We start from the raw sequence: 26,034 nt of genomic DNA on the forward strand, positions 1-26,034 counted from the left end.
ACAGACAGACAGACAGACAGACAGACAGACAGACAGACAGACAGACAGACAGACAGACAGACAGACAGAAAAACAGGCAGGCAGGTAGACAGAGAGATCGACAGCTATGCAGGCTAAGGGATGGTCAGGTGAACGGGTGGGTAGCTAGCCAGCCAGCCAGCCAGCCAGCCAGACGGCTTGACGGGCAGAGCCTGACAGGCAGACAGGCAGACAAACAGACAGACAAACAGACAGTGGGACTACCGAACGAATGCGCGACAGCAAAACAAGAGAACAAAAGAGATGGTGCGGAAAATGACGAGATTGGGGCTATTGAAGGGAGAATGTGGGATGAGAGAGCAGGGCGCAGGGTGTGTGCATGTGTCGATCTCTCTGCTTTCAGCATAGCAACCACATACCCGTCCGCTCATCTCTCGTCGCCCACCAGACGTTAGACTAGCTCGCAACATCAGCAGTCTAAAAATAGACACGCGATACGGAACTTCATTCTACGCATCTCGTACATATAGCGCGCAGAAGAGGAGTCTGTGTGTGGCTGACATTTATCAGTGACAGGCCCCCATTCGCTAGCCTACCAGTTTTGATGCAGGCCAGGATATCTGGCAGTCGTAATTTTTATCTTAGTATCTATCTCCAATGGCTTTAATTTACAAACATTGCGTGTAAACGATGAGACTACTACATGGCACATGGTAACATGTTTTAACTCATACACTCATCGTGTAACTATGTAGGTTTATGGGCAGAATCGACGAGACATGATGCTGGTTCCTGAACACCGAGCGCTCTAACTATATGAAATACGAAAATTTCACTCGCCTTCTGTTGTTTTGGACTGGATCTTTTCCTGGATATAAATAACAAAATAACAACAAATACTAGAATTTACAAAAATACAACGAAAACGAAGACATACAATACCACGTGACCGTCAAAGTAAATGTGCTTTGATATCCCGAGGGAATTTACAAATAACACGCCGTATGGTTACTCCGTGTTGCTTTGTATTGGGCGGAATTATATTTCAGTTCATCTCACTAAGCGTATACTTATAGCTACAAGCTGACGTGCTGTATGTCGTATCGTCGTGCATCGCGCCAATCGTCTGATATATCGCTGGGGAAAATCCCTGGTCCGGTGGTGCCTGATCCTCGTCGCCTTCTCAACGCACGCGTGCACGAGTATTTGATTGAAAGAAAAAAGTTCGGCGCTCTTAATTCTATTTATACCCTCGCGAAACGCGATAGCATCCTCCTCTGCGCTGCAGCTTCCGAGAGAAGCCACGGCTGGCGTGCCGGCGCCGGGGCTCGCCCGCTCGCGCTCGCACTGACTGGATTGTAGCGCCGGTATTAGGTATTGCCTGCCGACAAGCTAGCCGTGTTTGTTTTCAAACAATCTGTTTGTTCGCTAGCGGCTAGTATTCGCCGGGCGCATGCGTAGCTGCACGTGAAATACATGTCACGACCTTGAATGTGGCGCCGAAACGCATGTTAAAAACTAAAGTGCATCTTGTCTAAAGCAATTCTTCTTCGCTCTTTACTTTCTGATGCTCTCTCATTAATATTCCGTTTGCCCCCACATCGCGTAGGCTTTATGTTATATTATATAAGGCAATCTGTTGCCATTGATCAACTTTATTACTTAGTATTCATACATTAAAAAACATAATTATATCCCAATAAATCGCAATTTATAATTAATTAAAATATGTGAATGTATTTAATATCCAGGCATGTGCGAATAATTATATGTCTGATGGGATTATTCGTATAAAGCTTACAATTAACATAAACTAATGAACATGGATCTGTCACGTGTCACAACGTGCTCATCGTCACATATGACTGGAGCGAACGTCTGAATTAAATTTAGCCTTGATTATTTTTAATAACCTGTTTTCCTCTCGGTGGAATTGCGCGTAGCGATGACGTGAATGGGAGTCAGAGAGAAAGAGAGAAAGAGAGAGAGAGAGAGAGAGAGGAGGGGGAGAGCGAGCAAAAGATAGAGAAAGATAAACAAAGAATCCGAGAGGGATAAACTGAAAGAAAATTATACAGATAGACGGAAAGAGATTAAGAGCAAGCGAGAGAGATAGAGAGCGTTAGAAAGAGCGAAAGAGCGAGAGAGAGAGAGAGAGAGAGAGAGAGAGAGAGAGAGAGAGAGAGAGAGAGAGAGAGAGACCTACCAGTACCAGTAATAGTCTTAATGTTTGATTTGACCTAATAACTTCACTTCAATACCGTCCAATACACCGCTGCAACACACATTCCTATAGCGTGCACACCATTGTGCACAAATACACAGTAGGCCTAATACTAACTTAACTAAGTAATATAGGGTAAAACACAGTTATATAGTAACCCTATATTACTGTGTATTTGTGCACAATGGCGTGCGCGCTATAGGAATGTGTGTTGCAGCGGTGTATTGGACGGTATTGAAATGAAGTTATTAGGTCAAATCAAACATTAAGACTATTACTGGTACTGGTAGGTATAGTACTGACAAGTTGTATTTATGAACCATCATTTTATTATTGAAATGGCCCAAGTGCCCGTGTGAAGGCCTATTTTACTTTACCGTTTTATTAAGCAATCTGATGCTCAAGTCGTCTAAAGGGGGACTTATGTCGGGCTTGCGAGCCGACTCGACTGGAAGCAACTGGCTGCAATTCACTGCGACTGCAGTGCTTAGGTCGGTCGACTGCGACGCGACTGCCTGCGACTGGCCGCCACTAGTTGCTCGGAATAGAACAGTGGGCAACTGGACGCAACTAGTCGCTGCCGATCGCTTCCAGTTGCTCGAAATCCAGTTGCTTCCAATCGAGTCGGCTCGCAAGCCCAACATAAGCCCCCCTTAACGTAACATCCTGACCCCGGTATATAAATCACCATTAACATCACTCACTTTCTAACTCTTACGCGGTAAAGGTGTTACTGGGGACACACATGCCATCATATTATTCGATAGCATAGAGTAACCATTGGTTAAATTAATTGGTTCAATGCAATGCCAATGATTGTTTGCTTGTTTTCCCCCTTCAGTACTACTACTAGATACAATAATGTAACCCAACAAGAGTAGGGTTACAACGCGAACCTATTCTTTTCTTTGGAGGAGCCCCTGAGTGATTCACTCAGGGCGGTTTTATGATGCGTTTTTCGAGACTAGAACTTCCAAACTGGGTTTATTCTAAACACGAATCTTTCTCCACTATCCTGGGACTTGCTATGTATCACAATACTCTGTATTGAACTAATATAACCCAGGGGTCGAAATTAGCGGTATCCCGATATCCGCGGGATAGTAGATTCTTGTGTTGGATACCAGATTTCAATGCTTAGTATCCCGCCAGGATAATAAAAAAAAATCGCCAAAATCGGGTGGTTGTGCATATTTGCACAAGTTGAGTGTTGTGCATATTTGCAAGCGTAAGCATAAAGCCCGGTGCACATGTGGCGATTTTTATCGACAGTACCGGCGATTCTGTTGCCAGCAACAAAATCGCCGAGAAATCGCCACGTGTGCGCTGCACGGCGTCACCGATTTTGACGCCAGAAACTCGTCGCTGGAATATCAAACATGTTTGATATTTGTTGCCGAGTCGCTGAACAATCGCTACGTGTGCGCTGACCAGGCGGCGGATTCAGGCAACAGTTTTTGGATTAACCAATCAAATGCATGATTTGAAGCACGTGATCAAATATTGGCAGCGCCCGTGGTGTGGTTTGGACAGGTCACGTACAGTTCATACAGTGGTATGTCGCTGACAGATGGTTGCATTGTCGCCGGGTGCCGCACACGTGGCGATTTTTATCGCCAGTACTGAATATATATATATATATAAACACGCAGAGAGACAAGGCTACAGATGCGGAGAAAGGGGGCAGGTGGGAGAAGAGCTTCATGGGTCGCCGTAACACATTCGATGGTCGCTATACTCTCTGCAGGGTAGGAGCAGCCGGTCAGTATGGCGCGCCCACGACTCCCACGCATTCGACCGTCTACGGCGACTCGCACCAGCCGATGTACCACACCCAGTCTCAGACGCTGCCGCGAGCTGCCAAGCCGGAGCCTCGCCCTCAGTACCAGTCGCCGTCGTTCTACGCTGAACAGAGGAGAAGGCGGGGCGGCGGCGGGCCCCACCCTCTGAGCCAACTGCACGACGTGCAACGCGAAAGGGCAGCTGAGAGGGCGGCAATCGAGAGACAGGTAAATGACTACCGTTAGCCAGGTATATTATAGATAGACAGATTTGAGGCTACCTTTAGACAGGTATGAGCACACCTCTAGAGAGGTATGTGATAGTATGGTATATGATAGTTTAGGCAGGTACCCACGATATGTATTATCAGGAGGGAATAATAACTATTATCTATCAATATATCTATCAATATATCTATATATATATATCTGATCTATCAATATTATCTATCTATTATTATCAATATATAATCTATTATTATTCACTCCTGGTATTATCATTCCACCTATAAGTGGTGCTAATCACCCGTAAAGAAATATCACCAACAACCCAGCAACTTTCAATGAGCAACTGAACTCTCTCCATATGCGTACTTCACGATGAATTATAGATTCATCCTACGGCTGGACTAGTGTGCAGCTGATGTTGGTAATCTAGTTATCGCTAATAATAACTCCTGAACCAATATAGCATAAGTATCATAATACAGGCCAGCTAGGGTGTATTCGGTATCATTAATTTTTGAGTGAAACTGTTTGGTATAGCTTTGTTGACTCATGGCGCACTATCTTCGACAGTTAATACAAAAATACAACAAAATACGTGAAAATCAACCCATTAACGGAGATAACATTCGCGTGAGCGTTACGAGCGTAGTGGAGGAGCGGCGCTTGTTATGCAACTAGCACGCCTAACCGGAAAGCAAAATCGTGTGAACCACAAGTGCAGTCAGAGCACGTATATCATATTATGATACACGTGCTCTGGTGCAGCTAATGTACGCAGCGCCATTCGATTACACGATCACCTTTTTCCGCCGAGAATCAAATGATCTATTTAGTTATTCAATTCATTAATTTAATAATAATAATAATAATAATTATTATTATTATTATTAACTGTCAACGACAATAATCGTGCTTTGCTGTGACGTTTGCAGCCGTTCCGTAGCAAGCAGCTGATCATGCCGTCGGTGAAGACCACCTGGGATCTACCGACAGGTTCCTACATGAAGCTGTGGAGGAACCCGGAGTCAGAGGTCGTTAACCGTGACATGGGAGCCGGCGTGCAGTACGGTCCGCCGCCTCCCGCCGCGCAGCATCACGCTCCGCCGCCTCCCGCCGCGCAGCATCACGCTCCCACCGCGCCCCGCCACGCCGTCAGGTCGGCGCCCGCCCGCCAGGAGGCGCAGCGTCGCGACGAGCCGTTCTCGCCGACGCACGACGATAAGAGAATGGCGGAGAGCTTGCGACGCTCGCTGACCGACGCGTCGTCGTCCGCCCCGCATTACCGTCCGTCCGGCTCTCAGAGCAGTTCGACGGTTGCCGGGCGCTTCTACGTCCCGAGCGACGACTCCGGAGCCCGGTGGTCGGCGCAGGGGCAGCAGCCCTCACCGATGAACGTCTACTCAACCGTTACGAAGAGCCACAGCCACGGACCGGGAAGCCATGGGTAGGTGCAGCTCCGCATGTACAATACTTACATTCCTCCACGGAGTGATGAGTGTACCGGAAATCGTAGGCCTACTCTGATACCCGGTTCTTACGTTACAGACAAGCCAATAATAATAATAATAATAATAATAATAATAATAATAATAGACAAGAGTATACCGATATATGGTTTTAAGCGTTGAAAAACCTATTCGTAAATGCTTCGTAAATAAATGAAACTATTTATTGCCTGATAAGCGGAACGTCTAGGAATCGGGATAGAAATGTAATAAAAATATGCCACAGTGTTCCATCACGTTGAAATTGCCGAGCTGAGTTACCGTTTCGCTTCTATATTAATTACATAACCTGATGTGATGACGTCATCATCATCAATCGTCGATTAAATTAATTCGGTCAGTTTTACTGGAATGTAACGCTTTAAACTGAATGATGATGACAGTAACATTATATGTATGCCGCCCGCATGACGTGTAACGAGTAGCTACTATATCTTATCAATGAATTAACCGCACATACAGGCTTACAGTTATTGAGATATCCAGTAAGGGCGGAGCTAAAATGTCACTGCAGTCAACCGGCAGCAGCACGCACAACTAACCATGGACTTTGTCGTCGAAATTGAAACGACTCAGGTGTTTCGAAGATCCATAATACTAGTAATGAATCATTCGTTTTTATTCACACCTAGAAATATCGCAGCGTATTTACTCGCATTCACTCTTATCGAAAAACTCACAACTACAAGAATTACCTGTTATCCGAAAACGTAGGATCTGCAGTAACTATAAGGATTATCTTCGATTACTATAAGAATTTGACGTTATTTCTAATTGATTAGCTTTTAGATATTGATTTTTTTAATCTTCGAACAGACTGAAACCAGCTGCTCCTGCTCTGATCACTAATTTGACTGTTATCAAAATACCTTTCCCAAATTAAAATATTCTATATATCAATCTAACAGAAATCGGAAATCAATAATAACGTGTTCAATATCGGCAATAATCTTCTATTAATTTATCCAAGCGCTAATCATACATAGCACATATGTATTATTAGCTCTTGATTGATCTAATACATTCCTGCTTTTCATAGCCGCATTCAGATGTTTATCTGTGTTTTCCTGTAAATTTTTTTGCGACAGGTATTCGTCGAAAACCAGCACTGACGGCTATTCATATTCCTCCTCGTACAACAGGTGAAGTAGTGCTTAAGTCCTAAGCCCTGCCAAATTGATTTAAAAGCGGTAGTGCATTGCAAGACTAGTTAGCTCCTATACGTGTCAGGCTCTACCTTTTAGCAGCACAATTTGCATAATCAATATAAACACTTTATGCACAGTCTCTTTCCCTTCCCCACTCCCTATATGTATATATATATATATATATATATATAGTTGCTAGTGAATAGGAATGCGTTTGTGTCAGTCTAGATTAATGTCCGATTCATTCACGTTTAGACTTACACGTGTATACCCTGAACAAACAGTAACGAACCGTGTGAGTGATTGCTACTCATTATGTCGACGATCTGAGCCCTCCTAGTTATGCTCGTTGACGCATCTGTTGTAGGAGTAAACTTACCTTTCACCACATAGCCGATATTGCATCGCGTTTGTCTTCAGACTGATCGATTTCTGTTGATCGTATTTTCCGTGAATGATTTTGTCGTTGTGGAATCTTCGCGCTATATTTAGGGTTACAAACGCGTGAAGGCACATTTATCTTACACACGCACACGCACACGCACACGCACACGCACACGCACACGCACACGCACACGCACACGACACACGCACACGCACACACACACACACACACACGCGCGCGCCACATACACACACACACACACACACACAACACATACACTCACACACACACACACACACACACACACACACACACACGCACACGACACGCACACGCACACGCACACGCACACGCACGCGCAACGCACACGCACACGCACACACACACACACGGCCGTCGCGGCCTCACCACACACACACACACACACACACACACACACACACACACACACACACACACACACACACACACACACACACACATACACACACACTTAAATTTTCCAATTAATACTACCTTTCTCTGACAACAAATACAGTGTAAATTATTAATTAGATTGAGTAGTATAGGGATATATTTGACGGACACGCGTCTCGAAATCAAAACGACATCACATGTTCTATTTGTTTTTGACCGCATGATTCACGCTTTACGCTTCTAGTTCATCGCATGTTTAACAATTTAATAATCATTAATTTTATTATATTTGATGATGTTTAATAGTTAAATAAGCTCTGGCGATCCGTGAATTGGTCGATGTGGGCCAGTAGTGTATCAGTCGGAATGGGAATGCAGAGTAATGTTTTGCCAGAGACGAAACAGTATCGACGAAAAACAGATGAAATACTTTTGCTGGTATGCATGACATGTCTGCATGCGTGTCACAATTTAAATTTAAACACCAACAACATCGAAATGCCAATTTTATGAATAAGTTCCTTCTGGCTTTTACGCTCGATTAATTATAACCCCTTTCCGTATACTAACAACATACGCGTACTCGTTCTCGCCCGACGTTACACGCCATTCTCCCAAATTGTTACATACTATTCACCCCCAATGTTACACATTATTCTTCCCCAAGTTACATGCCAGTTTCTCCCATTAGTAAACACTATTCCCACACGTTGTAACACTTTCCCCTTTACTGTTTCATACTGTTACCCCTCCGTTACACACTATTCTCCCCCCATGTTACACACAACTCTCCTTCGATATTTCGCACTATTCTCCCCCAATGTTACACGATATTCTCTCCCAGCGTTGCACACTATTATTCCTTATTGTTACATATTATTCTTCATCCACTGTTAAACACTATTCTCCTGCACTGTTACACACTCTCCTCGCGTTGCATCCTTCTTTATCACGATTTTTCTTTAATCGCAGCTCCAACTACATGGCGAGCAACCGGGGTGGAACCAGCTACCAGTTGGCGCCTAACGAGGCCATGGCTTCAGGGGCGTTGATGGTTCAGGAGAGCGAACCCTACGTGACAAAACCGGTCAACGAACTCCGCTCCATGTATAGCCAATACTGAGTTACGTCATGCGAATTCGGAGTGACGTCATCGCCGGCGGTCCCACCATCGTTTCCGGCAGCGCGTGTTAATCGACGCTCGTTTGCTTTCGCGGAAGGTTTTCGGCGTATTTCTGACAATTAATCGATTTCATTAAAAAATAATCACCTGGCGCGTATACGTGCTAAAAGTTGATTCGCGATATTTAACATAACAACGGCTGGATTTCATCTCTAAATCGGCTTCGGGAGTGTTAGCAGCCAGTATAGCTTAGTTCCTGACGTGGTGCATTAGCCACCATAATGAGCTGATTACTACGTTGCAGGTTTGCCTAGTGCATTGGTTCTTAACGTTTTTTTTCTGGTTCCTTCCAAATTATGGCCGAGTGGCTATCTTGATAGGTGACCTGACATCGCAGTGAGTCTTGGACTCTAAACAAACGATCCAACACTCGCTGGAAGTCTGCTTGAGATGGCTTCCAACGGACTTATATTAGATTGCGACACAAGAGTTAAGAATTACGGAACTAGAACGTTCGTCTGGTGATATGTCTCATGGCAGTAATATATCGACTACCAATGTTGGAATCGTGCGTCCTACGTTATCTAGTTTCGGGAAAATGCAAACCTTTACCAGAATTTTTGATAAAATTCAAAGTAAATAAAAAATGGCATATTTAAATTTAATTGAAATAACCGAACAAAGTTATTTCAAATTCAGCTATTTGTAAAGCAATCACTATATATAGGGCCTATATTGGTTGAAATCTCTCGAATTTCTACATTAATTGAGAAAGGTAGTGACATAGAGAAAGTACTCATTTGAAGACAATATGGCTAATTATGAGAAAATAACTGCTCAATTTCTAAAAGTTATATTATTAGACGTTTAATATATACACTCGATTATTTACTATTTATAACAGGTATAATAAATCTCAACTTTGTTACGTAGTGGTTAGAATATTTTGAAATTTCATCAGTGTGTGCTGACCATGAAATTGACTAGTGCTGCTTAGCCAGGATGTCTCTCCAACATAGCATTATTTCAATTATTTAGTTGACATGGTTGTAGAAACGTATAAATAGGTTGTATCGAATGTAGAATAAATTATGTATCTAATAATCCGCAAACGCAAATGGAGATGGACATTCATTTCATAGACTTAGGCATCTTATACTTTTGTTGGCATTGCTTATCTGTTAAAACATTTTGTAAACGGAATCTCTGTAAACGCTAGTTGGTGTACACGTTTTTAACCGGGAAAAAAAGGTTTATTGAACGGATAAAAATGCACTGCTGGGGCAGCGTACCATTACGCGGGCTCTGTTACCGAATGATTTTTCATTAAAATAAAAAACGAAACAGCATAAGTTTCCTTTGTGTGATATTTATACGTGCACACGCAGCTCACACGTACGCGCACACGCGCACCACCCACACATCTATGAGACTGGAAGAAACGTAAATGTACAACAAGAAATAAAAATAAGCATGAACAGGATCGTCAAAATTCCACGTGGAGTAAAAAAACTTATGGCAAAATTGTAGGAATCATTCAAGAAGGCCTAAGGTCGTAATAGAGTACCTAATTCTGCACATGTGTGACTTTTATATCGATAGTATGCGTCAAAATTGGTCAGGCAACCTCAGGTCCCGCCCTAGTTGATCTACCAGGGCCGTTACAAGCTGTTGGGGCGCAAAGCCACATGCAGTTACGCCAGTTCCATCTGTTTCCATATCTATCTATCTATCTATCTATCTATCTATCTATCTATCTATCTATCTATCTATCTATCTATCTATCTATCTATCTATCTATCTATCTATCTATCTATCTATCTATCTATCTATCCATCTATCTATCTATCTATCTATCTATCTATCTATCTATTTATCTATCTATCTATCTATCTATCTATCTATCTATCTATCTATACTATCTATCTATCTAATCTATCATATCTATCTGTATCTCAGTCTGTTATCTACTACTATATCATTTATTAGATCTATTCTATCGATCTATCTATCTCTAGTCTATCTATATATCTATCTATCTATCGTATCCTATCTATCTACTTCTATCTTATCTATCTAATTAACTGCTCTCTATCATATTATCTATCTATCTATCTACTTCTATCTATCTATCTATCTTACTATCTATCTATCTATCTCGTATCTATCTATCATCATCTACTATCTATCTATCTATCTATCTATCTATACCATCTATCTTATCTATCTATCATTTCTTTATCTGCTATCTATATCTAATCTATCTATCTATCTATCTATCTATCTTATTATTCATCTATCTAATCATCGACCTATCTACCTATCTATCTAGATATCTAGCTATCTATATATTTATTAATCCATCTATCCATATATATATATATATATATACATGTATATATATATATATTATATAATATAAGTAGTATAATATTATATACATGTATTCTGATGTATATTAATCGCGGCACAAACGAATATTGCATTCTTGCGCCATCTATCGAAGAAATAAATCTCTACTGTTTGCTTTGCGTTGTGAGCGCATTTTAGTGATTTAGAATGCGATTTAATTAGCAACTAATAAGTAAAATGGAGGCATTGAAATTCCTAATTCTTCTAGTTTATTGTGGCGAACTGTAACAAATCGAATCTGGTTCGGTGTGGCTCGTACGGCATCGACAGCTTGGACGCCGGCAATAATTTGTGCTCCGACGAAATCGTGTAAACTCGTGTAAACTCGGAGAATCCGCTACTGGGCACCGAGTACTCCTAATGTTTTGTATTAGCTTCCGGAATTGAAATTTGCGGATGCAGGTGATATGAGGCTAATTCTAAATACTTTTAGTTAGACTTATCCCTACTGTTTGTGTAGGCTTTTCCGTATGTAACCATCAAATGTAAATACACACCGAGTAGGTGTATGTGTAGGTATGTGAAATTCAGCGTTAGAACTCGTAATATTAGACACTGTGGCACCGACGTATGCGCCTGCAGAGTGAGAGTGAGAGGGGCCTATGTCCCCCGGGGTACTGCCGGAACTAGCTCTAGTAGTAGTACTATAGCCCGCGGATCGCTGCCGCAGGGCTATAGCACATTCTGCCATAGATGTAATCTAAGCAAATGGTCCAACTGAATTGACCAAAAATTTATCCCCAAAACGTCTAAAATGATCGGGCTTTTAACACTTATCTATCAACATGGACATCTCACCATATCTGTCATTGAACACTTCACACAACTTTTACACAGGTATTTATGCGGGTTATTCTCAAAGTCTGTAGCACTACTGGTGTTTTGTCTTTTCAAAATGAGGTTGCTCTGCTCTAGTCGTTGCCACGCGTGGACTACTTCAGTGCTAAGACTTTGCAGAATAACAGCATAAATACCTGGTGTTAAAGTTGTGGAAGTGTTCAAAAAGATAGGCTGCAGATGTCCATGTTGATAGTAAAGATTTAAAAGCCGGATTCATTTTACGTTTTGGGGATAAGATTTGGTCACATCAGTTGGACCATTTGCTTAGATTACATCTATGGCAGAAGTGCTGCTATAGCCCTGCGGCAGCCATCCGCGGGCTATAGTACTAGAGCTATGCCGCGACGTTACCCTGGAGTACGCGTCCGCCGTTATACGGAACGTTACCCCGGTACTATCTAAATATGCCTGGACCGCTACCTCGCCCTACTTCACTAACGAGTCTAGGGAGTCGCCTACGCCTACTCCCTAACTCTACTCTAACCCTAACCCTAAAACCCTTAAAATCCCTAACCTAACCATATCAAATAGTGACCAGGGTACGTTCCGGCAGTACCCTGGGGGACATAGACCCTATGAGCCCGACTATGGGCTAGGGTGTGAGGCCCCCACAAGCACAAGTTGCGGCCGTTTCAATCACAGGCCACTTGGACGCGTTTCAATAATAAAATGATGGTTAATAAATACAACTTGTCAGTACTAAGACCTACCAGTACCAGTAATAGTCTTAATGTTTGATTTGACCTAATAACTTCACTTCAACACCGTCCAATACACCGCTGCAACACATAGCACCGCACGCCATTGTAGCATGCACAAATACAACAGTGATAATAGAGAAGGTAAGAAAGCGTCCGCACAGAAATTCCAGAACGCTCGAATCTTTTCACAACACGAGAGACGAAATACACGTCCAACGGCCATATCTTGGATCTGTGTGTAGCTGAATGGTCACTTGTTTCGAAACTATATGTCTTGCACCTGTTACCACATACTTTACCAGAATTATCATGAGACAATCCTGCTCTAAATTTGCCGCCCGAATTTCCCATTGAAGCCGATTTCGTAAATGGGATAAGTACATGAGCAAGGGCGCGCGCGCATTGCATTCTGGGCAGCAGCAAGATGTATATTCGAACAACGTGACCATTCAGCCCTACACACAGATGCCAAGATCATGGTCGTTGCGACGTGTATTTCGTCTCTAGTGTTGTGAAAAGATGTCGAGCGTTCTGGAATTTCTGTGCGGACGCTTTTCTTACCTTCTCTATATCACTGTGTATTTGTGCATGCCACAATGGCCGTGCACGCTATGTGTTGCAGCCGGTGTATTGGACGGTGTTTGCAAGTGAAGTTATTAGCGTCAAATCAAACATTAAGACTATTAGTATTACTGAGTACTGGTAGTCTAGTACTGACACAGTTGTATTTATTAACCATCATTTTATTAATGAAATGGTCCAAGTGCCTGTGGTTTCAATAATAAAATGATGGTTAATAAATACAACTTGTCAGTAGGCCTACTAGACCTACCAGTACCAGTAATAGTCTTAATGTTTGATTTGACCTAATAACTTCACTTCAATACCGTCCAATACACCGCTGCAACACACATTCCTATAGCGCTGCACACCATTGTGCCCACAAATACACAGTAGGCCCTAATACTAACTTAACTAAGTAAGTATAGGCGTAAAACACAGTTATATAGTAACCCTATATTACTGTGTATTTGTGCCACCAATGGCGTGCGCGCGTATAGGAAATGTGTGTTGCAGCGGTGTATTGCGACGGCGTATTGAAATGAAGTTATTAGTCAAATTCAAAACATTAAGACTATTACTGGTACTGCGTAGGTATAGTACTGACAAGTTGTATTTATGAACATCATTTTATTATTTGAAATGGCCCAAGTGCCCGTGTGAAGCCTATTTTACTTTACCGTTTTATTAAGCAATCTGATGCTCAAGATCGTCTAAAGGGGCGACTTATGTCGGGCTTGCGAGCCGACTCGACTGAAGCAACTGCGCTGCAATTCACTGCGACTGCCAGTGCTTAGTCGCGCGTCGACTGCGACGCGACTGCCTCGACTGGCCGCCACTAGTTGCTCGGATAGAACAGTGGGCAACTGGACGCAACTAGTCGCTGCGATCCTTCCAGTTGCTCGAAATCCAGTTGCTTCCAATCGAGTCGGCTCGCAAGCCCCAACATAAGCCCCCCTTAACGTAACATCTGACCCCGCGTATATAAAATCACCATTAACATCACTCACTTCTCTAAACTCTTACGCGGTAGCAAGGTGCTTACTGGGCGACACACATGCCACTCACTCATATTATTTTTGATAGCATAGCAGTAACATTGCTGTTAAATTACTTGGTTCAATGCAATGCCAATGATTAGTTTGCTTGTGTTTCCCCCTTCAGTACTACTAAACTAGCATACAATAATGTTAACCCAACAAGAGTAGCGGCTTACAACGCCCGAACCTATTCTTTTCTTTGGAGGAGCCCTGAGTGATTCACTTCAGGCCGCGGTTTTATGATGCCGTTTTTTCCGAGACTAGAACTTCCAAACTGGCCGGGTTTATTCTAAACACAATCTTTCTCCACTATCCTGGACTTGCCTATGTATCACAATTTACTCTGTATTTGACAACTAATATAACCCAGGGTCGAATATTAGCGGTTATCCCGATTATCCGCGGATAGTAGCATCTCTGTGTGTTTGGATACCAGATTCAATGCTTAGTATCCCGCCACGGATAATAAAAAAAATCTGCCAACAATCGGGTGGTTGTGCATATTTTTGCTAAGCGTTAAAGCCATAAAGCCCGGCTGCACATGTGGGCCGATTTTTATCGACGTAGTTACCGCCGATTCCTGTTGCCAGCAACAAATCGCCGTTGAGCAAACTCGCCCACACTGTGTCGGCCGGCTGCACCGGCGCGTCACGATTTTGACGCCAGAAACTCAGTCGCTGCGAATATTCAAACATTGTTTGATATTTGTTGCCGAGTCGCTGAAACAATCGCTACGTGTGCGCTGACCAGGCGGCGGATTCAGGCAACAGCTTTTTGGATTAACCAATCAAATGCATGATTTGAAGCACTGTATCAAATATTCGCAGCCCCGTTGGGTGTGGTTTGGACACGGTCACGTACAGTTCATACAGCTGGTATGTCGCTGACAGATGGTTGCATTGTCGCCGCGGTGCCGCACACGTGGCGCATTTTTATCGCCAGTACTGTCGATAAAAATCGCCAGTACTGTCGATAAAAAATCGCCACGTGTGCGCCCGGCTTTAGCGTAGCCGATGTTGATCATAAATGTGATGTGTATACATTGTATCAAGGCGAACCAGACAATGCGTCTAGACAATACGTCTGCAGTTACTTGTCTGTGCATATCTCGTGAATCTGTTTTTCATGTTTTATATAATAATTACATTACATAATAGGTGCGTTCACACTGGCGCGAATTAGCGGGCTGCAAATCCCGGTTTTTGCAGCCCGCTCGAAAAACCGAGCTTTTTACAAGTGTGAACGCAATTAGCTCACTAAATCGCGCTCAAAATAGCATGCTGCAAAGAACACTTCCGACTGCGCTAATTTGGAATAAGCGCGCTTATTTGCACCGCGGCGTGTTATCCCGCTCGGCGATTAGCGAGATATTTCGGATTTCCGCCTGTGTGAACAACGACACAATTAGCTCACTATTATCTCCGCTATTAGCGGGATGAGCAGCGCGGTTTTTCTTGTGTGTGAACACGCCTATTAATAATTTTCAAATGCTATTATTGCATATTTCAAGATTTTGGATACCAACATTGTTGAAATTACTATCCAAAAAATGGGATACCAGATCTTTGGGGGGGATACCAGATTTCAATACCTGGTATCCCGAATGGATACAATAATAAAAATCAAATTTCGACCCCTGTAACCCAGTGAAAAAATTAATTTTTTTCTTTCCGGGGCTCTTTTTGCAAACCCCCCCAAAATTTCGGGGGCTACTTTTTCCACTTTCCAGGGTGACTTTTTTCCAGGGCTGTTTCCTCAAATGTACACACAAGCACAGTAGCTAATACACACTCGCGGGCGCGCGCACACACCACACACACGTCACACGCACGCACGACGCACGCACACACGCACACGCACACGCACACACACACACACACACAGACACACACACACAGACACACACACAGACACACACACAGACACACACAGACACACACACACCCACCAATTTAGCAAGCTTGTACAGACAAAACAAAGAACATTCAGTCAATATTCAAGACAGTTATTCATCAGACTGACAGACTAACATGATAACCACAACTCACAAGTCACAACCACAAATGCACCTTGAATAGTGAATACACAGGTTCAGCTAAACACAGAACTATTACGGCTAGCGCAAATAGTGGAGTGTCTGCCTGTACGAGCGAGGAGGATCGATTGTTTATACGCGAAGTCTCTTGCGGCTGGGGTCCAGGGCCCGCGTAAGGGTCCTGGAAGCTCAGGGGGTTTGAGAAAGCGGCCCGCGAGGCACGTGTGTATGGCTGGCAGGGGCGGCATTGATTGAAGTACGGGGGGGGGGGGGGCACGATTGTTTCAGCGTGGTACTAATCACTACTAAAATGTAGAGGGTTGGCATTGCTGGACTATGAGAGAGCGACAGCAAAACTTATTCGGGGAATTGACAAAAAAAGCTACAATCGGGAATGACACACGAGTGTGCCGGCAGGGAAAAATATACGTGTGAATTTCATTAGGATTTTCCATGGATTACCGTTCTATAATTCTACGGGTCGTTGGTCCTACGGGTCTACGTACGGTAGGCACGCCCGCAGGCACACCCGCACGCACGCATGCAGGCACGCACGCGCGCAGGCACACGCGCAGGCACGCACGCACGCGCACACATGCATGCGCGCAGGCACACACGCAAGCACACCGGCACACACAGGCACGCGCGCAGGCACACGCAAGCACGCCCGCAGGCACACCGGCACACACAGGCACGCCCGCACACACGCACGCACGCACGCGCGCAGGCACACACGCAAGCACGCGCACAGCCACACACGTATATACGCGTGGGCGGCGGCGCGCGCTTGATTGAATGAAATACAGTACAGTACACACAAACACTTGACAGTCACACCGTACCATGAATTCTACCGCGCCGTGGAACCGGCTGCCGCTAGCGGCAGAGGCCGAGCGAGAGCGACAAGGCGCGGGACCGACCTGGACAATCGATTTCCAGGGCGACTTTTGCTTTTGGGGTCGCCCCCGATATCATGTATTTGGGGGCTCTTTTTGGCATTTCGGGGGCGAAATCGCCCGCCGCCCCCGTGTATTTTTTCCCCTGCTGTAACCTGTTACAAAATTTCGAAGTGACGAGCAGCGATATTTCGAGCGCCATTTCTGTTGACCTGTGAAGTACGCATTCCCAATGCGCATAGCGTTCGGCTACCTTTGGCTCCTGTGTTGCCTGACATGCTGGCTCTGGTGACGTCATGACTGACAGCAGGCATCCCATGATGCATTCGATCTTGGAGCCGAAGTTAGCCGACGCGAATTGGGAATACGTACGTCACAGGTCAACAGAAATGGCGCTCGAAATATCGCCGCTCGTTACTTCGAAATTTTGTAACAGGTTATATTAGTTTAATACACAGTATTGTGATACATAGTAAGTCCCAGGATAGCGGAGAAAGATTCGTGTTTAGAATAAACCCAGTTTGGAAGTTCTAGTCTCAAAAAACGCACCATAAAACCGCCCTGAGTGAATCACTCAGGGGCTCCTTCAAAAAAAAGAATAGGCTCGCGTTGTAAACCTACTCTTGTTGGGTTACATTATTGTATCTATACTACTACTAGCTACACCTAACATAGCCCCATGAGTTACCTTCTCGCTTCTCACTAGGTGGCAAGAAGTTCCTACGACGTGAAACGTGAAACAACCGTAGAGCCTGGTCGGGCTACACCTAACCAAACCCTAATTTCCTAATTTTATCTAAAGACCATAATTACAATAGGGGTTCCTAAAGTAGGCTTGAACCTAATCAGATACTTGCCAAGTGTGTTGCGATTGACAATATACTTTACACGTGTAACAAATCGTCAAGTGTCAAGGTTGATTTCATAATAAATACTCGTTTCTTTCCAGAACCACAGCCTTTGAAGCAACACGAGCAACTATTTCAGACTGAGATGGCTAGGACTGACGTATTTATTTGTTTCACCTGCTGTGTTGGAGAGCAGCCACGAGTGCCTCGGGTACTGTGCATTAAATTGTTGATATATTTGTTGATATAATTTGTTTTAGTATTAGTATTAACATTAGCTTTGTCTCGTAGACCATTGACAGAAATATCGTAAAGTTATGAGAATAAGAAATCCTTGCAAATTTCTCTTAACATTATGAGATCCTATAATCTTTCATAACTTTCAGGCTAATGAAAAGAATGCAATTAGACAACAAAATTGCAATTGTAATGATATATTATTTTACACTGTCAGAAATTCTACTTGGCTCCTAATTGTGTACGAAAACAAGCATTTACAAATGCCGATTGTTCTCTCGTTTTTGATACTTTGTCGAGTCATGACGCCCACATCTTATGTTACCGCATAGCATGGTGTCTTGCAGCGCAGAATGAAAAACATGATTATTCCATTTTTCATCAATTATTATATATATATATATATATATATATATATATACGTGATTAACTATCATAATATGCATATAATTATATTCCTCTCATATACAATAAATCTAATTATATGAATTTGAGTTTTGTGGTCAGTTCTCATCCAATCAGCAACCTTGTGACAACAAATTACCTAAGTTCCTGTTATTGTAAGTTTTCTCATAGCTGCGATGCGTTTATGTCAACACTATTCTCGTAACATTAACATTGGTTGCGTTATCTTGGCATTAATATTAGCCTTAAGTTTACAATGTTTTTAATAACTAGCCCCTAGAAAACAAGTAGTTTGGTATAATTAATTCTTTTTCGTATATTTCAATGTGTGATAATATATTTTGTTTGTACATGCAAACATTTATTTCATCTAGAAAGTTTCTAATTAATATTATCATTATAATATTTCACATTATCTTCTAGAAATTCAAAGAGTTGTGAAGCAGCAGTGTTGCTCTATTGCACTTAAAACGGTGTGTGTGTGTGCGTGCGTGTGTGCATGCACCCCTGCGTGGATGTGTATGTGTGCATGCATGTGTGCCAACATGTGCACGCACATGGGAGAGAGCCTATTGCTATATCATTACATAGTTAGCTCTGCCAAACACGGCATGGCCACCATGTGTGTGTACATAGTAGATATTCTTGGCAGTGACAGATTTTATTGCCAACTTGGTCATAATGTACAAGTTGGCATGTAGTGTGTTTCTGATTTATTCGGATGTGGAGAAATGTACAGAAACACAAGGTTGTTGCAAATAAGTTTTTGGGGAGTAGAAACCTCTTCATGTAAATAACTTGAATTTTTTAATCTGGGCAATAATGTCAGGCTATTGTATTAGCCAACTTATATAATTTTAATGCTATATTATATAACGATATTATTGAAGCTATAGTATTTTGTCCAACTTATTTCTAAACACACCTGCCATGTCAGAGAGAAAGAGATGGAGATAAAAATGGTAATCAGTGTGCGTAAGTTAAACATGTTCTTCAATGTTTACAGAGGAAAATAGACAGAAGTCAGATAGGTCAGCCGATGAACTTTCAGCATGTTGGACATGTTGGATCGTCTGATGTGTCACAACCAACCTCTCAGGTAAGGGTGTAGCAGTCGCCTGAGGGCATTTAATAATCTATATATAAATGGGTTATTCTATAATCAAATATAGATTTAGAGCTGCTGTGAATTGGGAGCTATATACGGGGGGTTCGTACGGGTCTTGGAAGGCATGGAAAGTTCTAGGATTCTAAAATGTCATTTTCCAGTTGTGGAAAGCTTTTGAAAAGAGGCTGTGGTCCTAGAACGTCCTGGAATTGGATTGTTATTGTTTCTAGTACTAGAAAGTCTTTGAAATTAAATACATGTCTAGATCTTGTATTCTCATGAGGTCCAGGAAGCTTAGTGTTGGTTTAAATTCTTTTGGTATTTTTAATGTAATAACATCAGTCATTCAGAGCACTGCAATAAATCAGTCAATGAGAAAACTGCAGTGATGATGGTTCATTCTGGGCAGCTATTCCCTGCAGCAGACGTGCACTATACGTTTGTGGAATATGTTATGCATGCATGATATGGGATACAGGATGAGAGATTATACATGATCCATGGCTGCCTAACTAGTGTGTATTCGCCACCGAACTCAGTTTGAATTAAACATTGGCCAAATCAACTCTGAGTGTTCTCGTGAGGTCTGGGAAGGTCAATGCTGGTTTCAATTATCATTTGCATATCTATGCCTATCACATAAATCTACATCAACCGTGAAGCTTGTGATACCACATCCAGGATGGTGAGATTCACACGATACATGGGTATAAACAAAAATACATCGACTGTATTTTTGGTAATATAAATTTGTTTGGATACTGGTTAAATCTTGGATGACAGCCAACAACCCGGTATGACGATTTTTTCTCCCCCGTGGAAGAGATTGTTGCCTTTATAAATGTACATTATACACGTATTTTTACACGGGAAATTTATTCTGTTGTAGTTCTCGTCTGTTCAGTATCAAATGCAGACGAAAGGAGGTTATCAGTTTGCAGTTCCTGTAAACATACAAATGAAAGTCAGGGATGTACAGACGCAAAGGTAAATATAGTAGCATGTTTCTGTAGTGATGCTGATTTCTGATGCATCCACTGTGTTATTGTTTACTTATTAACTGCTAAAAAGTAGTTTTCACTATGCATAGTCATAGCTTTGCTTTTTGTTATCTGTATTCATGAATCATATATGATGATAACTTATATATATATATATTTATATAGATAGATAGATAGATAGATAGATAAATATATAGATATAGATAGATAGATAGATAGATAAATATATAGATATAGATAGATAGATAGATAGATAGATAGACAGATAGATAGCTAGATAGCTAGCTAGATAGATAGCTAGCTAGCTAGATAGATAGATAGCTAGATAGATAGATAGATAGATAGATAGATAGATAGGTATTGATATATATAGAAGTAAAAACACAAACACCCATGTAGATATGAAAATAAATGTGTAATATATAATATATAATGTAAAAATGTATAATGTATAATACTATATATATATAGCATGTTTCATTATGTTTTTATTCTAATATTATATTTTTATTGATATAGTTGTGTAAATTAGGAATATAGAAATACCGTGCTTTATATTTTAAGACAGTACATCTATTCGTCAGCTTGCGACGTCATACTAATCATACTAATCATAGACGAATCATATGTTTCACAATCCTCACACATACATATCGTAGTAAGGTATTTCTGGTGATGTTCTGTAGGTAATTGCATCATGAAGCCTACATTGCGTTGGACAAGGTGGATAGTTTACAGATGATGCTCCTTACATTGTGGCTTGATCACCATCAACCCCCGATTACAAAGTGATGTATGCTCTCCTAGAGAAATGTATAGTCAGCATTGACACGTCATGCATGTGTCTGCTGTCCTTGCTAAGCCATGGTCCATAGTCCTGTGTTGATGTCACTTGTTTCTGTGGTGCTTCGTATGTGGACCAATGGAAAAAGAAGAAAAGTCAGATGTGAACAGGTGCTTTACGTGTTATTTTTGCGGTGCATGCAGGGATGTCCAATCACGTGCGTAAACTGTTGATTGCTGCAATTAGTTCCTCGTCTTCATGAATTTTGGCAAGAATTCCTCTCTCTCTCTCTCTGTATAGTCGACTCGTGAGTGGCGTATATTGCAGAGAGCTGGCGTCTCTGCAATGTGAATGTATAATCTACAGCTTCCTCCATGCTCCACTCTCGTGGAAGGTGGTGCAACTTGCGATCTTGATACTTACAGAGTTATCTTTTGATTCCTGGTATTTTGCTGATTGAGAGGTTGCCTGCAAGCTATTCTTCATAGATATCTGCTCACCAGACCGGCCCTCAGAGCTGTATTACCCTGCTGGTGCTTGTGTGCTTGTAGAATTGAAGTCGAGTGAGGAATTATCTCTTATTAATGGGGTTATTTATTGAAATTTTCTGATAAATATTCGTTTATACTTTGGATTTAGCAAGGCATGTGAAGTGATTTATTCTTGCTATTGGTCTATTACATGAACAGGTAACTATAGCATATCTTTGGGACTACTATTCAATTGAGGAATTTGTAAACTGAATAAGCAGACACTTTTAAAAAGCAAGACGGAGCATTTGCAGAACTTCAGCTTATATGGAATATGGTCATTAACTTGTAATACGGTGATCTATATTTTGTTAATGAGAAGCCGATTTTTAGGTTTCATCTCCCATACTGACACCTTGTTCGAATAATTGTGCTGGGTTGATGTGGCGATTACACGTGAACGTAGCTAAGCAATGGTGATGTGTACAGTTTATCCATTTGCTGCTGTTTTTTGTTAACTAGGAACGGTGACGCGGCTACAATCCACGGTGGCGACCAAAACCACCTGGAAACCAATTATAATTATGTAAATTGGTTGTCTTATGACTATTAGGTTTTATACCTAAAGCTGCATTCATAAATGCATCACACTAAAAAAAACTGCCACTAACTGACTGCCTTACGCTTTGTGTGTTCAATTACAAGTTTTCGCTTTGTATTTTGGTACCTTGAGCAAAATTATGCAAATTTTTTATAACTTGGTGGTTTTCTTGAGGTTGGTTTTATTATGAATGCAGGTTTAAGTAGGTCCGTTTTATTTGTATTATTTATTAATTGTGGTTTTGATGTTGAGCGTACAAGAAACGAGAGTGTGGTGAGTGACTGTGCTGAGAATGGGAGGATTTTGTGATTGCATTAATGGTGCCGCTGCATTTAGATCAAGCCGTGACATATAGTATTTCAGTACTTGACGCGTGTGAGCTGCTAGCATCGCATGGTCTACTATCGACAAAAGCCCAGAATGCTCGTTCAGAAACCTAAATTTGAAAATAGAAATTTTGATTATAACTAATGAAAAAAATAAATCTGTGTTCAAATTAATTAGTTCTTTGAAGATTGAAAAGGAACACATAGTCTGATTGGTCACAGAAGCACTTTAGATTTAGATTCTTAAGTTTTGGATGAGCCTTATGGACTTTTGTAATCATCAGGTCACGCTGACGTGTGCACAAAGAACCTACGTCATTATCGTTATTCAACAGTCCTATACGAAGGAGGATACTCGCAGAAAGCGCCCGTCCCACTTATTTATTATTATTATTATTATTGAGTTCTTATTTGCAATTGCGTGTAGGGGAGTGTGGGTGGGGTAGGGAGAGTGGGTAGGGTATGGACAAGGAGGAGGGGTAGAAGTGAAGACGAGACAATGAATGGAAAGGAAGGGGGGGGGGACAGAGAGAAGTAACAGTTGAGAGAGTACGAGTCATAGACATCTTGTTATATTTTCCTAACGCTATAGTTCCGATAAACAGAAGTAACAGAGGATTATTTACACAAAATATGCTTCATATAATATTAAAAACGCATCACAATTCATAATCATGGACATGGTTAATAGGTTCACACACAGGTTCCGTTTTCCACGCGCGCAATCTCTCACACAAAGAGAGCAGCACGAAAGTTGACGTCATAATATCGTGGTGTTACCCACAGACTACCGGATACATCCGTTCGTATCCGTCAGTCTGTGGTGTTACGAATCAGCAACGAACATGTCGAACATACTCACTCTTTGTGAAACAACCAGACAAAATTTAGAAGCGCGCCTACACTCCGCACGGGAAACAAATTGTGTGCATAGCTGTATGACTGTAATCACTACTTTGTAAGTAATCAATATTATACGAGAAATCAACGCGACAAAATACTTAATTTGACGAATGACGAAACACCACAATGGGGAAGATATTTAGACGTTTGGCGGAACTCAGAAAATTACAGAAATCACACCACCGATATTCAAATATATTAAACAAGATAGTGGAACGCACGCAAATAGTGGCAAGAGATTTTGATTGCGTATATCGGGCGTGTAGTATGTATATGCATGCCTAGCCTCGCAAGGCTGGTTGCCCAAGCACCAATGAACGACTGCACCTCGAATGATATCTGCTACATGACGCCAGAAACGTCACGTATGCAACATAGCATCTTTAACATGACGTTGATTCCAAATCCGTCTGTTACAAAGCTGTTAGTAATGTGGCGTCTAAATCGTTACGTACGCAAAATGACGTCAGTAATATGGCGTCTACACCATGGCGCACGCACGATGACGTCTGTAACATGGTTTCCACGTCGTGATATATGTATAGTGACGTCGTAACATGCCGTCTACATCATGGCATATGTGACAGGGACGCCAACATCACGGCATATACAACATGGAAAAGCCGAAGACACATGGAAAATATAGCATTCGAAGCGAATATATGTCTAATTATATGTTATCATTCGATATATATATATTTCATCAGCCGCTGTCACATTATATATCTATCTGATAGAAGTAATACTTAGCCAAACCCACCACCTTATGTGTAAACTGTGCTCCTAACATCAAAAATGGCACGATGGAATATCACAACTAGGGTAAATCAAACCATCAAGCAGGAAATTGCTCACTGTGCGTAGAGAACAGAGAAGCTGGAAATGTTAGCCAATATCAGATACCTCTCAATTCACACACACTAATCCAATCGTACTCGAATGGTAACCAACCATTTATAACTCATTATGCATACCAGTTACATATACAAGTCGTTCTCTAAAGGAAACTTGTGAATACAGAGTGCGATCACTGTATGCATGATGGTGAAATAACAAACATAGGTTCAGACATAGGTAACCATTAACACACGCGATAACCACCCAGCTGAGAAATTATCCGAATATACAAAACCGATTATGCGATACATACTTACACATTTGTGAGAATAAACATGAATATATTACAATTTAGAGCAGAGCACGCTACATCTTCTTATTACATAATATCCACTGGTCATTAAACTACACCAGTAGCTATTCGTCATANGCGCGCGTGTGTGTGTGTGTGTGTGTGTGTGTGTGTGTGTGTGCGTGTGCGTTGTGCGTGTGTGTTGGGGGGGGGGTTATAGTTATCGACTAGTTTAGTAAACGTAATTATAATTATAAACGGGTTAAACAGCAATAAATAATTGTAAAATATGAAGCATAACCATCAACGGTGGTACCGCAGTAACAATGTCAATCACGCCTAAGCCAGATTGAAACATTCGAATTTTAGATGAAAAGTCGACCAACTCGTTCAACTCACCAGCTTTTCATTTAAAAGTTGATAGAGTCAACTTTAGATTGATTCATTATTNGTGTGTGTGTGTGTGTGTGTGTGTGTGTGTGTCGAGTGTCGAGTGTGTGTGTGTTTGGGGGGGGGGGGGTTATAGTTATCGACTAGTTTAGTAAACGTAATTATAATTATAAACGGGTTGAACAGCAATAAATAATTGTAAAATGTGAAGCATAACCATCAACGGTGGTACCGCAGTAACAATGTCTATCACGCCTAAGCCAGATTGAAACATTCGAATTTTAGATGAAAAGTCGACCAACTCGTTCAACTCACCAGCTTTTCATTTAAAAGTTGATAGAGTCAACTTTGGATTGATTCATTATTGCTGATCCCTACGTACTGAGCACCGCCATCGACGCGTATGAGTAGGTCTTCTATGGGAGTAAGCGTAGGTACTATCTTCGTGCTGCAGGTATTGGAGTAGCTCTCATGAGCATATCGGCCTTCGCTATCGTTAATGACTACTTCGACAAGCGCTCATCGATAACCACGGGAATTCTCGTGGCCGGATCGGG

The 26,034-nt window shown here is 41.9% G+C and overlaps 2 protein-coding genes across 3 annotated transcripts in view; both read left to right on the forward strand.

Annotated features, from left to right (window-relative positions):
* LOC106807688 (serine/arginine repetitive matrix protein 1-like) overlaps positions 1-10,142 on the forward strand; it is a 15,516-nt gene extending 5,374 nt beyond the window's left edge. The window contains exons 2-5 of one of the 2 annotated variants that reach the window (XM_014810110.1): positions 3,951-4,212; positions 5,145-5,656; positions 6,806-6,859; positions 8,640-10,142. In XM_014810110.1, coding sequence (XP_014665596.1) covers positions 3,951-4,212; positions 5,145-5,656; positions 6,806-6,859; positions 8,640-8,790 — 979 coding nt within the window. In that variant the 3' untranslated portion in view covers positions 8,791-10,142. The remainder of the gene's footprint in view (positions 1-3,950; positions 4,213-5,144; positions 5,657-6,805; positions 6,860-8,639) is intronic. The other variant, XM_014810112.1, reaches the window with a different exon arrangement.
* Positions 10,143-11,544: 1,402 nt separating this feature from the next.
* LOC106807689 (CDC42 small effector protein 2-like) lies at positions 11,545-23,232 on the forward strand. Its single transcript, XM_014810113.1, has 5 exons — positions 11,545-11,718; positions 18,225-18,334; positions 19,772-19,864; positions 20,763-20,860; positions 21,561-23,232. Exons 2-5 carry the CDS (start codon positions 18,269-18,271, stop codon positions 21,562-21,564), a joined length of 261 nt encoding a protein of 86 aa, XP_014665599.1. The 5' UTR covers positions 11,545-11,718; positions 18,225-18,268; the 3' UTR covers positions 21,565-23,232.
* The last annotated feature ends 2,802 nt before the right edge of the window (positions 23,233-26,034 follow it).

This window comes from Priapulus caudatus, unplaced genomic scaffold, assembly GCF_000485595.1.
Source record: "Priapulus caudatus unplaced genomic scaffold, Priapulus_caudatus-5.0.1 Scaffold228, whole genome shotgun sequence".
Taxonomy (NCBI): Eukaryota; Metazoa; Priapulida; class Priapulimorpha; order Priapulimorphida; family Priapulidae; genus Priapulus; species Priapulus caudatus.

What these genes read in the sequence shown, in the direction of transcription:
- LOC106807689 (XM_014810113.1), top strand. Translation starts at nt 18,269, where the DNA reads ATGGCTAGGACTGACGTATTTATTTGTTTCACCTGCTGTGTTGGAGAG. An exon ending in AGCAGCCACGAGTGCCTCGG is followed by an intron (nt 18,335 to 19,771) that starts GTACTGTGCATT and finishes CAATGTTTACAG; the next exon opens with AGGAAAATAGACAGAAGTCA. An exon ending in TGTCACAACCAACCTCTCAG is followed by an intron (nt 19,865 to 20,762) that starts GTAAGGGTGTAG and finishes ATTCTGTTGTAG; the next exon opens with TTCTCGTCTGTTCAGTATCA.